Below are 13,809 nucleotides of genomic sequence, written 5' to 3'. Positions count from 1 at the left end.
CGCTCCATGAGCGGTGGTAGTTATGTCAGCAGGAGAGCCTATGCTGACACAAACTATAGTGTAGACATAGCCTTAATCCTTCCCACCCCAGTTCCCTGACAAGATTTATACATCTATTGACATTTACTGAATGGTACTGACTTGCTGCTTTCAACAGTCAATGGGACCGCTCACATGCTTAAGCACCTTGTTGAAATGAAGCCTCAGACCTTAATTCAGCAAAGTATTTAAACACATTCTTAAATCCATCTCTAGTCAGCAAATTACTGAAGCATGCACTTAGGTCCCATTGATTTGAATGGACTGAAATGCCTGCCTAAAGTTAAGAATATGCTTAAGTGCTTTGCAGAATAGTAATGGACTTCTGAATTGGGACATTGATGAGGGTGGCTATTCATTTTAATCAACTTTTCTGTAAGTGATTAGGGTGGTGTTTAGGTCTCTAAATCTCATGCTGGTTCTCAGTTTGCTCCTCCTCAGTTGTTCCTCACCTGTCATATATGCAGAAAAGGCACATGCTGGGCATCATGTAGATAGGTTCAATCCCTACTCAAGTGTATATAGACGTGCATCCTACAAATTCCATATGGGGTTCATCCATTAAGGTGACAGGCTTGCTCCCATTCTATAGCTCTGGGCTGTAGTATTCTTCTAGAAATGATCTCCTTAGTTGATCATACATTTCCAACTTTATTGGGATGAAAGGTTGGCCACTGGAGGATCTTGTTAGAATGGATTCTACCATATAAGTTCAGCTTGGAAAACCACCTGAATTATTAACAACACCTGTTAGGATGTTAACTGTTGTATATAAAATTGATGTCAAAAGCCATTATTAAAAGATCATTTAAAATGAGTAATACGATAGCTGCATTGACTTCACGATTTGTTAATTAGTCATAATGCATATAGTAAAAAGATTTAAGTTTAGCAGTATTTACAACATTAATATCAAAGTAATATACATATCAAACAAAAATTATTTATAACATTTAATAATGTGGCACCATTTCCCAGAGTACAGTAATATTTTCATATGTTTAACCAACATACAGATCAGTGTTTGTGATCTAATTAGATGTAAATTAAGATACATGGTAGTCATTTTAATCATCAGATTACTATGAAAAAATAAAATTAACTTTCTAGTTTCCCATTAAATGAACTGAGCCAAAATTATTAGTGATTTTTATTAAAGTGTTGTACAATACATAGATACAAAAACAGTCCCTTCCCAAGAGAACTTAGTCATGAAGACAGTCACAGAAAGGCAAGGCAAACTGGGTCACTCAGGGAAACATATTATAAATGTATGTATGTATTGTATCACTTAATCTAATATTTTTATGTGGCATCTCACAGAAGAAATGAGCCCTTAGGAGAGGCTTGAAGGGTGGCAGATTGAATCTAGTAGATTGGTTGATGATTCCATTCATAGTGCTAACAGGACAGAAGATGTGAAGATGGGAGTTGTAGAAGAAAATGAATGGCTTCCCTCATCACTGAACAAAGGAAGTGAAGAGAACATGACAGGACATGAGATATGACATATAGGCTGGGCCTGAGCTGTTCAGTGTCTTGAAAGGTTGGATGAGAAGCTTAAACTTGATAACTTGGACAAGGAAAAGGCAATAGAGTGTTTCAGAGAGGAAACATGGTCTGCTGAATGGACAGATAAGACAATGTATGTTTGTGACATTTTGGATAAATTAGAGGGGAGCAATATAGACATCAATGAAGCTGGACTGAGAAAAAAGGTACAATAAACACTGTGGCTGGGGGCTTGTCCTCCGCCTTCCAGTCCTGACTGGGGGTGTGTCTCTGTTCTGTGGGGCCAGGACCACAGCCTCCCCCACATCTTGCACCCAGTTGTCTTGGGTCTGTCAGCCATGCAGAGAGACTCTTGAAGCCCCACTGTCATTGCTGGGAAACTCTGCAGCCCTACCATCAGAGATGCCCTGACCCCAACCCCAACCCTACCGTCCTTAATTTCCAGCAACTGTCAACACAAAAATTGTTAAAAATAAAAAATCTTAAAAGTAATTGATATTAAATTAGAAAAAAATAAAAATTGAATTCTAATTCAAGCCTATACACATGCTATCAAGATGTCAACTCTCCTCCTCTGCACTGCTTTCATTACCCATTTGCTACATTTTCAAACACCTCTGTGGTTTCTTCCATGCTTCCCCTTATGCTTACATCCCCAGAGTTGCCTCATTGTCCTCCTTTAGATCCTCCCCCAAAACTCTCTGTGCCATGATGTCTTTGAAAAACTTGAGAGTGATTAGGCAGCTAGTGTGTGGTGAGCAGTACTTTTCACGCTGATCAGTATAATCTCATTGTTACCTTATGCTCACCTTTCTGGTTGCAGTACTGTTGTCTCTTTACATATAGTTTGGTTTGAAACTCTTCACAGGAGGGCCAATCTTTTGGGGCTTGTCTATACCGCACACTATATCAGCACTGCTGTGATCAGTGCAGCAGCATCGATTTGGCGGGTCTGGTGAAGACGCAATGAGTCAATGGCAGAGCACTCTCCTGTCGACTTCAGTACTCCTCTTCCCCAAGAAGTGTAAGGTAAGTTGACAAGAGAGCATCTCCCACTGACATAGCATGGTGTAGACACTGCGTTAGGTCAATGTAAGCTACATAGCTCAGGGGTGTGTGATTTTTTTCACACCCCTGAGCAATGTAACTTTGACTTAAGCAGCAGTGTAGACCAGGCCTTTGTTATTAGTTTGTAATGCCCTAAGCACAATGTGTCCCTGATCCATGACTGAGGATCCTAAGTGCTACTGCTATAGAAATAATAATCTAAACTTAAATATCACAAACAGAAAGTTAGATTTGCAGAATTGGACAGAGAAGGTGCAGGTGAGATTTGTGAGTAATCACAATGGTGATATGCTAATATAAACTATTTAAATAGAAATCAAGAGTGGCTGAGGTTGGCTTTGGGTAATGTCATAGATTCATACAGACAGACAGACAAGAGGGATGAGGTAATATCTTTTACTGAACCAACTTCTGTTGGTGAAAGAGAGGAAAAGCTTGTTTCTCTTTCAGCAACAGAAGTTGGTCAAATAAAAGATATCACCCACCTTGTCTCTCTCATATACTGGGATCAACATGGCTACAACAACACTGCAAACAGATACATTCAATTTAAGGACCCCTTATATCATCTAGTCTGACTGCCTGTATATCACAGGCCATTAAATTTCATCCAGTTACCCTGGTATTGAGCCCAATAACTTGGGTCTGTCTAAAGCATAACTTGTATTTGTCTAAAGCATCTCTTCCAGAAAAGCATCCAGCCTTGATCTGAAGACAGCAAGAATCTACCACTTTCCTTGGTAGCTTGTTTAAGTGATTAATCACCCTCACTGTAAAACATTTCTGCCTAATTTCTAATTTGAATGTGTCTGACTTCAACTTCCAGCCATTGGGTCTTGCGATGCCTTTCACTGCTAGATTAAAGAGCCCTTTAGTACCCACTATTTTCTCCCTAGGAAGATACTTGTACACTTTAATTAAATCACATCTCAGTCTTTTTTTCTGATAAGATAAACAGATTCAGCTTTTTAAGGGCATGTCTACATTGTCCTGCACTTCAGACTACAGAGGTGTTAATAGCATTACACGGCAACTATGCTTTAACTCCAGTGTGTGGACACTGTGGGTGCCAATTAAAAGGTTCTTAGTTTGCATTAATATACTCCTTTTCAAACAATAACACTGTAAGACATTTTTCTTTGGCCCTGAAGCTTACTACTCAAAGTTAGAATGAGCTGTTTTAAAAGTGATCTAAAATTGAAAGGTTACATTGTAACAAGGGATAACTCTGTTCTACCAAGATGGTGCCTTTCAAAGGACTCACAGAAGCATGGCCAACCAGAAAAAGAAGAGACATAGTCCACCACAAGACTTCAACTGACATCTTTAATCTCTGTTATGGCTCCAAGATAAATTGTTGATAGGTGCAAGATACAGGGATGACAGATATGGAAAACAGGATCCAGTAAATTGTTAAGAAACAAAGAAATCATTTTCATGTAAATGTCCTGAACAATAAAGAATGAAAAAATGCCAAAACATTAATATTTAACTGTTTTTAAAACAGAGTGTTTTTCAAAGTTTTCCACGAGGTATCAGCTTGTCTTTAAGAAATAACTGGAAAGGCTCCAACTGAAATGTATTCCAGAAAAGTCAAATGAAATAAAAGGACAAAAGAGACCACTTTCGTTCAGCAGGAATATAAAAAGTAATATTAAGCTGAAGACTTCTAAACAATTTAAAGGATTTGCTAGTAGGGAATACTACTGCACAAAGCAAAATAACCAAAAGCAAGTTCCATACAAAATCACAAAGAGAAAAAAAAATGACTGTCACCCTGCACAAACACAGTATACCAAGTACTAATGTTTTTTCCAATACAGTGATAGTAAACAGAGTATATATATCCCTCTTATGTTGGTAAAACAGAAAGAAAGGATGAAGAATATGTGAATATAAATCAGAAACAAGGAACTGTAGAAAACTGATTAGGAAAGCAAAGGGACACATGGAGAAATCTGTGGCCAGCAGAGATAAGTTCAATAAAAAGGAGTTTAAAATTATATTAGGAACAAAAAGAATCCTGACAATTGGTCCGTTACTAGAGAGAAATGCAGAAAAGGCAGAAATGTCCAATAAATATTTCTGTTCTGCTTTTAGAGTAAAAAAGCAGATGTATTCATATCATATGAAGCTGAAATAGTTTCCACTCAACCAGTAACTAAGGATGATGTTAAACAGCAGCTACTAAAGCATCAGATCCAGATAGCTTACACCAAAGTGTTTTAAAAGAGCTGGCTGGCGAGCTTGCTGGACGACATGTTGGTTTTCAATAAGCCTTGAATACTAGGGAAGTTCCAGAAGAAAGCTAATGTGCCAATATTTAAAAAAAGGTAAATGGGATGACCAAGTAGTTATAGGCCTCTCAGTCTGACATTGGTCCCAGGAAACAATTTGGAAGAATTTACTAAGGGTTTTGAACAATTTACCAAGGGTTGTTGTGGATTCTCCATCACTGACAGTTTTTAAATCAGGATTGGCAGCTTTTCTAAAATATATGATTTAGGAATTATTTTGGGGAAGTTATATGGCCTGTGCTAGATAGTATGTCAGACTCAACAATCACAATGGTCCCTTCTGGCCTTAAAAATCTGTGAATCTATGAAAGATAATGGAGTGGCTGATATCGGACTTGATTGATCAAGAATTAAAGGAGAGTGAAATATTTAATGCCAATGAACATGGGTTTATGTGAAACGAACATCTTTTTGGATAAGGTTAAGAGTTTTGGTTTATAAAGTTAACCAGTGCTAATGTAATATACTTAGACTTCTGTAAGGCATTTAACATGGTTACACTGCACAACATTTTAATTAAAAAAACTAGAATGATATCCGGTTAACATGGCACACATTAAAACTGACTGATAGATCTCAAAATGTAATTGTAAACAGGAAAACATCACTGACTAAGTGTGTTTCTAGTGTTGTCCCACAGGGATTGGTTCTTGGTCCTGTGGTATTGAGCATTTTTCTCAATGATTTGGAAGAAAGCATAAAATCATCACTGACACAGTTTGTAGATGACACAAAATGGGGGAGGGGTAAATAATGAATAAGACAGGTCATTGATACAGCACAGTCTGGATCAGTTGCATGCAAGCAAACACTATGTGTTTTAATATGGCTAAATGTAAATGTATACATGTAGGAACAAAGATAGGCCATATTTACAGGATGGGGTAAATCTACCCTGGCAAGCTGTGACTCTGAAAAAGATTTGTGGGTCATTGTGCTTAACAACTGAATATGAGCTTGCAGAATTCAAGGAGAAGTAGAGGTTATTTGACCTCTATATTTGACATAACAGGTGTTATGGCTGCTGGAATATTGTATCCAGTTCTGGTGTCCACAATTCAAAAAGGATGCTGATAAATTGGAGAAGGTCAGAGAAGAGCTACGAGAATAATTAAAGGATTAGAAAACATGCCTCAGAGTGACAGACTCAAGGAATTCAATTTACTTAGTTTAAGACAGAGAAGGTTAAGGGATGATTTGATCACAGTTTATAAGTACCTGCAGAGGGAAAATATTTGATAATGGGCTCTTCAGTCTAGCAGAGAGAGGTATAATATGGTCCAATGACTGGAAGCTGAAGCTAGACAAATTCAGATTGGAAAAAGTTGTAAATTCTTAACATTGAGGGTCAGAACTGTAACTAAGCATTTTAGTGTCCAGGGTGAGCAATCATATTTGCACCCCCTGGAAGAGATGCATGGGGGGGAATGTGGGGTCACATGTCCCCCAATTTATGCCTCCCATTTAGCACAGAAGTTTTCAAGCTGTGGGGCACACCTCCCTAAGGGAATGCACCCCACAGTTGGAAAACCATCACCTCCTGCCAGAAGCTGGCAGATCAGAAGCTGGTGGAAGCCACCCGGCCCACTCGGGCCACAGCTGTCTGTGCTGTGGGAGCTGGGGCACTGACTGGCTACCCGGAAGCCCTCCCTGCTCACTGAACCAGGATGCCTCTGCATGGCTGGGTGTTCCCTAGGCAGAGTGAGAGGCACAGCTCTGAGCTGTGCTCCTGTCATGCTCTTGCCTCTGCCCCAAAGGAGCTTGGCACTGGTTGGCAACACCCCCTACAGCTGGTCTCTGCCTACAGAGCCTGGTTGCCATGGGATGCTCCCATAGGTGCTCCCCTTGGGCACCTGCCTCTCAGCAGCCTGATCACACCCCAGTCACCACCTGGGCACTTGCCATTGCAGCCAGGTCACTCTCTCCACACTCCCTGTGCACAGAGCTGTACCACTCCTTGCTGACCTTGGCTGTCCTGCCCCAACCCCATAGCCTCCAGGCTCAGGGTCACACAGCCCAAGCTATGACCTTGGCCACGTGAGCCCAGTGCTTAGCCCAGGCACTGGGGGCAGGTGCCTGCTGGTAGTGCAAACTCACTCCTGCCAGCTCCGGGAACCAAGGCTGTGAGGATGGAGTGACCTCTAGGATTACCATATTTCAAGTTCCCAAATAAAGGACAGTGCTGGGGTGAGGGGAGGAGGAGCTGGAGGGGCATTTGTGGGGGTGCTGGATGGGTGGAGGGAACTGGAGGGGATACCTGTGGCAGGGGTACCCATTGGAGGTGGGCTGCCCGTGCTGGGGGGGATGGGCTGGGATAATGGAGGAGCCCTAGCTGCTGCTGCTGCTGAGGGAATGCTGCATGTGGGGCTCTCGCATCCTCCTCATCCCCTTCTCCAGCCCTGCCCTAGCCCCTCCTGCTTCCTTTCCCACTGCCTCTTCCCCCACAACAAGCACTCACCATTGTACAGAAAACAGGATGGAGGCCATGTAGGGCACCCAGTGCATGCAGAAATGGATGTGAAGTGGCACTAGGACCCAGGAGCACCGCGCTGGAGAAGCAGCTCCATACCACTCCATTCACTCCTGACCCAGGCCTCTGTTGCCCCTGACTGCAAATTATGCACATGGACTCCAGCCAGCGCTGCTGGGCCCAGTCCTGCCGGGGGAGCTGAAGGGGCTGACACTGCTGGGCGCGATCCTGCATTGCCTGATTTTTACTCCCCCACCGGCTTTGCGCCCTGGGCAGCTACTCCTCTCACCCCACCCTAGTTACAGCCCTGCTGAGGGTAATTAACCATTGAAGCAATTTACCAAGGCTGTGGAGGATTCTTCATCACTGGCAATTTTTAAATCAAGGCTGGATTTTTCTAGAAGATTTGCTCTCGGAATTATTTTGGGGAAGTTTTTGACCTTGTCAAGGTTCCTCCCCCACTCTGAACTCTAGGGTACAGATGTGGGGACCTGCATGAAAAACCTCCTAAGCTTATCTTTACCAGCTTAGGTCAAAACTTCCCCAAGGTACAAAATATTACCCCCGTTATCCTTGGAATGGCCGCTACCACCACCAAACTAATACTGGTTACTGGGGAAGAGCTGTTTGGACGCGTCCTTCCCCCCCAAAATACTTCCCAAAACCTTGCACCCCACTTCCTGGACAAGGGTTGGTAAAAAGCCTCACCAATTTGTCTAGGTGACTACAGACCCAGACCCTTGGATCTGAGAACAATGAAAAAGCATTCAGTGTTTTACAAGAAGACTTTTAATAAAAAATAGAAGTAAATAGAAATAAAGAAATCCCCCCTGTAAAATCAGGATGGTATATATCTTACAGGGTAATTAGATTCAAAAACATAGAGAACCCCTCTAGGTAAAACCTTAAGTTACAAAAAAGATACACAGACAGAAATAGTTATTCTATTCAGCACAATTCTTTTCTCAGCCATTTAAAGAAATCATAATCTAACACATACCTAGCTAGATTACTTACTAAAAGTTCTAAGACTCCATTCCTGTTCTGTCCCCGGCCAAGATGACTACAGACAGACCCACAAAAACTTTGTTTCTCTCCCTCCTCCCAGCTTTTGAAAGTATCTTGTCTCCTCATTGGTCATTTTGGTCAGGTGCCAGCGAGGTTACCTTTAGCTTCTTAACCCTTTACAGGTGAGAGGAGCTTTCCCCTGGCCAGGAGGGATTTCAAAGGGGTTTACCCTTCCCTTTATATTTATGACACGCCCCCCAAATCTCAGCTAGGGTGAAACACTGGCTGGGATTTCTTCCTGGAGCTCTAGGAAAACAGAGTTAATAAGACACATGCATCTCTAAATATACTACCAAGTACATAAAGACTAACAATATTTTCCACATCTCAAGGACGATTTTAACCAGTTGATTCTGGGAAACTTTCACGGGAGAGTGCATCAGCCACTTTGTTAGAAGCTCCTGAGATGTGTTGGATGTCGAAATCAAAATCTTGGAGAGCTAAACTCCACCGAAGAAGTTTTTTGTTAGTTTCTTTGACGGTGTGAAGCCACTTTAGTGCAGCATGGTCGGTTTGCAGGTGGAAACGCCGTCCCCAAACATATGGGCGTAGCTTTTCCAGAGCGTAGACAATGGCATAACATTCTTTTTCAGTGACTGACCAGTTGCTTTCCCTCTCAGACAGTTTTTTGCTGAGAAACACTACAGGGTGGAATTCTTGATCAGGTCCTTTCTGCATTAAAACTGCTCCCACACCACGCTCGGATGCATCTGTGGTTACTAGGAACGGTTTGTCAAAGTCTGGGGCCCTTAGTACAGGGTCAGACATGAGTGTCGCTTTAAGCTTGTTAAAGGCCTTCTGACACTTTCCGGTCCACTGAACAGCATTTGGCTGTTTCTTTTTGGTTAGGTCTGTCAGTGGGGCAGCGATTTGGCTGTAGTGCGGTACAAATCGTCTGTAATAACCGGCCAAGCCTAAGAAGGATTGAACCTGTTTCTTTGACTTTGGGACAGGCCACTTTTGGATAGCATCCACTTTGGCCTGTAGGGGGCTGATAGTTCCTTGACCCACCTGGTGTCCAAGGTAAGTCACTCTGTTTAGGCCTATTTGACACTTCTTAGCCTTAACAGTTAGTCCTGCCTCCCTTATGCGCTCAAGGACTTTTTGTAGATGTTCCAGGTGGTCTGCCCAGGAATCCGAAAATATGGCCACATCGTCAAGGTAGGCGACTGCATATTCTCCTAATCCCGCTAGGAGCCCATCTACAAGTCTTTGGAAAGTGGCGGGTGCATTTCGCAGCCCGAAAGGGAGTACATTAAATTCATACAGCCCGAGATGTGTGATGAAGGCTGACCTTTCCTTGGCAGATTCATCTAGCGGTACCTGCCAGTACCCCTTGGTTAAGTCCAAGGTAGAGATGAACTGGGCCCTTCCCAGTTTCTCTAATAGTTCATCTGTGCGTGGCATGGGATAGTTGTCTGGGCGAGTTACAGCATTTAGCTTACGGTAGTCCACGCAAAAACGTATTTCCCCATCTGGTTTGGGAACTAGAACCACTGGAGATGCCCATGCACTTTCAGAGGGGCGGATTACACCCATCTGTAACATATCCTGGATCTCCCGTTCTATAGCAGTTTTAGCTTGAGGAGACACCCGGTAAGGTTGGACCCTAATTGGGTGAGCATTACCTGTGTCAATGGAGTGGTATGCCCGTTCAGTCAGTCCTGGGGTGGCTGAGAACGTTGGCGCGTAGCTAGTGCACAGCTCCTGGATCTGCTGTCGCTGCATACGCCCAAGGGTCATGGAGAGGTTCACCTCTTCCACACCACCAGCACATTTCCCTTCGTAGTAGACACCTTCAGGCCACTCAGCGTCGTCTCCTCCCTGGGCTGTAAACTGACAAACCTTTAATTCTCTGGAATAAAAGGGCTTTAGAGAATTAATATGATACACCTTAGGCTTTCGGTTGGAGGTGGGGAATGCTATGAGATAATTAACAGCTCCCAGGCGCTCCTGGACCACGAATGGCCCTTCCCACGATGCTTCCATTTTATGGGCCTGGAGCGCCTTTAAGACCATGACCTGGTCTCCTACTTTGAAGGAACGCTCTCTGGCATGTTTATCATACCAGGCTTTTTGCTCTTTTTGAGCATCCTGTAAGTTTTCTCTAGCAAGGGCTAAAGAGGTTCGGAGGGTGTTTTGTAGGTTGGTTACAAAGTCCAGAATGTTAGTTCCTGGAGAAGGTGTAAATCCCTCCCATTGCTGCTTCACCAACTGCAATGGCCCCTTAACCTCACGGCCATATACAAGTTCAAATGGGGAAAACCCTAAACTGGGATGTGGTACAGCTCTGTAGGCAAAGAGCAACTGCTGCAATACTAGGTCCCAATCATTGGAGTGCTCATTTACGAATTTACGTATCATGGCCCCCAAAGTTCCATTAAACTTCTCCACCATGCCATTTGTTTGATGATGGTAAGGAGTGGCAACCAAGTGATTTACCCCATGAGCTTCCCAAAGGTTTTTCATAGTTCCTGCCAGGAAATTAGTCCCTGCATCTGTGAGGATGTCGGAGGGCCAACCTACCCTGGCAAAAATGTCTGCTAGTGCCTGGCACACACTTTTAGCCCTGGTGTTGCTTAGAGCTACTGCTTCCGGCCATCGGGTGGCAAAATCCATGAAAGTCAGTATGTACTGCTTTCCTCTGGGTGTCTTTTTTGGAAAAGGACCCAGAATATCCACAGCTACTCGCTGAAATGGAACTTCAATGATGGGGAGTGGCTGGAGAGGAGCTTTGACCTGGTCTTGGGGTTTTCCCACTCTTTGGCACACCTCACAAGACTGGACATAGGTAGAAACATCCTTGCCCATTCCCTCCCAGTGGAATGACCCCCCCAAACGGTCTTTGGTCCTGTTCACCCCAGCATGGCCACTAGGGTGATCATGGGCTAAGCTCAAGAGCTTGGCCCGGTATTTAGTTGGAACTACCAACTGTCTCTGAGGATGCCAGTCTTCCTGGTGTCCCCCAGAAAGAGTTTCCTTGTATAAAAGTCCTCTTTCTACAACAAACCTGGATCGATTAGAAGAGCTGAGAGGCGGTGGGTTGCTCCGTGCCGCCGTCCAAGCTCTCTGGAGGCTTTCATCTGCTTCCTGTTCGGTCTGGAACTGTTCCCTTGATGCTGGAGACATCAGTTCCTCATGGGATTGTGGACCTAGGCTTGGTCCCTCTGGAAGCGATATAGGGGATGGAGCTGTTTCTGTTGACTGTGAACCGCTCTCCGCTGGTGCACTATGTTGGGATTCAGGCTCCGGCTGAGCCTCTTGTGTAGGGTTATCGGCTGCTGCCAGTTCAGGTTCGGTGGGGCCCTCTGGTGTTGAGGTTGCAAGTACTGGATTCAGTGCTGACACGGGGTCTGGTGTTGGTTGTTTGGCTGGTTCCGGTTCTGGGACTGGTTCCGTCTGGGTCTCTGGGACTGGATCTACTACTGCTGTTGCAGACATTGGCCTGGGGTCCAGGTCCATCACCTCTGACTGGGTCCTGATAGAAGTTTCCGGAACAGAGCTAGGCCTCACGGCTTGTTTAGCCTGGTTGCGGATGACCATTCCCACCCTCTTGGCCTGCTTCACATGATTGGCCAAGTCTTCCCCCAACAGCATGGGGATGGGATAATCATCATAGACTGCAAAAGTCCACATTCCTGACCAGCCCTTGTACTGGACAGGCAACTTGGCTGTAGGCAAATTGAAAGAGTTGGACTTGAAGGGTTGAATCGTCACTTGGATCTCTGGGTTGATTAAATTGGGGTCCACTAAGGAAGCATGGATAGCTGACACTTGTGCTCCGGTGTCCCTCCACGCGGTGACCCTCTTCCCACCCACACTCACAGTTTCCCTCCGCTCCAAGGGTATCTGGGAGGTATCTGGGCCTGTGGACCTCTGGTGTGATTCCGGTGCAATGAACTGTAATCTGTTGGGGTTCTTGGGGCAGTTGGCCTTTACATGCCCCAGCTCGTTACATTTAAAACACTGTCCAGCTGACGGGTCACTTGGGCGAGGTGGGTTGCTGGAGAACGGGGTGGCAGGATGATAAGGGGTCTGGAGGGTTCTTTGGGAGGTAGGTGGGGCTTTGGGCGGCCCCCGGTAATAGGGTGTGGTCTGGGGTGGTCCCTTCTGGTCTCCGCTCCAACTGCGACCAGTTTTCTTCTTCTCTGCCACCTCCACCCATCTGGCTCCAATCTCTCCTGCCTCAATTACAGTTTTGGGTTTCCCATCTAGGATGTATCTTTCTATTTCCTCAGGAACACCCTCTAAGAATTGTTCCATTTGCATTAGGAGGGGCAAATTTACTGGAGATTCAACACTTGCTCCTGATATCCAGGCATCCCAATGTTTTACAATGTGGTAGGCATGTCGGGTAAATGACATGTCTGGTTTCCACCTTAGGGCTCTGAACCTCCGACGAGACTGCTCGGGTGTTATCCCCATTCTGACTCTCGCCTTGGATTTAAACAGTTCATACTTGTTCATGTGTTCTTTAGGCATTTCAGCTGCCACCTCAGCTAAGGGTCCACTGAGCTGCGGCCTCAGCTCTACCATGTATTGGTCAGTAGAGATGTTGTACCCAAGGCAGGCCCTTTCGAAGTTTTCTAAGAAGGCCTCAGTATCATCACCTGCCTTGTAGGTGGGGAACTTTCTGGGATGGGAAGTGGTACCTGGAGAAGGATTGCTAGTCCCCATTCTGACTCTCGCCTTGGATTTAAACAGTTCATACTTGTTCATGTGTTCTTTAGGCATTTCAGCTGCCACCTCAGCTAAGGGTCCACTGAGCTGCGGCCTCAGCTCTACCATGTATTGGTCAGTAGAGATGTTGTACCCAAGGCAGGCCCTTTCGAAGTTTTCTAAGAAGGCCTCAGTATCATCACCTGCCTTGTAGGTGGGGAACTTTCTGGGATGGGAAGTGGTACCTGGAGAAGGATTGCTAGGGTTTGTTGGTATATTCTGCTGGGCCTTTATCCTCTCCATCTCCTCCACATGCTTCCTCTCTTTTTCCTTCTCCTCCTCCTTCAGCCGCATGAGTTCTATCTGTCTTTCATGTTCCCTTTGTTTTTCCTCAGCCTGAAATTTGGCTAATTCCAGCTGTAGTCGAGCTGCGGATTTGGCCATTCTAACCTCTCTGTTTTTAACTAACTTTACACCCGAGGTTCAGAAATAAACAAACAAAACTTGGCTGTAAAATTTTGCTGTGCTGGAATAGAATACCTATTCTCTGATAGTGATTGTCAGCCTACAGAAAAAGACAATTCCCTTGTCTCTGCTCTGGGCCCAAATTAAAGCAAAAAACCTCCAACTACTTGGAAAACTGCTTACCCAGCCCAAAGAAAAAAAAAATTTCTTTTCAAACCTGTGCTCCTTGTA

General features: G+C 44.5%; 2 protein-coding genes across 2 annotated transcripts in view; one reads left to right on the top strand and one right to left on the bottom strand.

The window, feature by feature from the left end:
* Window positions 1–12,422, bottom strand: part of LOC311523597 (uncharacterized protein) — a 37,878-nt gene extending 25,456 nt beyond the window's left edge. Inside the window, exon 1 of the mRNA XM_084633770.1 lies at window positions 8,568–12,422. Within this exon, the coding sequence (XP_084489896.1) occupies window positions 8,794–12,090 (3,297 nt within the window). The 5' untranslated portion in view covers window positions 12,091–12,422 and the 3' untranslated portion in view covers window positions 8,568–8,793. The remainder of the gene's footprint in view (window positions 1–8,567) is intronic.
* LOC311523606 (uncharacterized protein) overlaps window positions 1–13,809 on the top strand; it is a 173,015-nt gene that overhangs the window by 15,030 nt on the left and 144,176 nt on the right. Inside the window, exon 2 of the mRNA XM_084633779.1 lies at window positions 2,420–2,580. The gene's annotated coding sequence lies outside the window, so the exon portion shown is untranslated. The remainder of the gene's footprint in view (window positions 1–2,419; window positions 2,581–13,809) is intronic.

The sequence above is a fragment of the Lepidochelys olivacea genome, assembly GCF_965140295.1.
Source record: "Lepidochelys olivacea isolate rLepOli2 genome assembly, chromosome: 1".
Lineage (NCBI taxonomy): Eukaryota > Metazoa > Chordata > Testudines > Cheloniidae > Lepidochelys > Lepidochelys olivacea.
The sequence above is the reverse complement of the archived record's forward strand: the minus strand, read 5'-3'. Positions and strand labels throughout refer to the sequence as shown.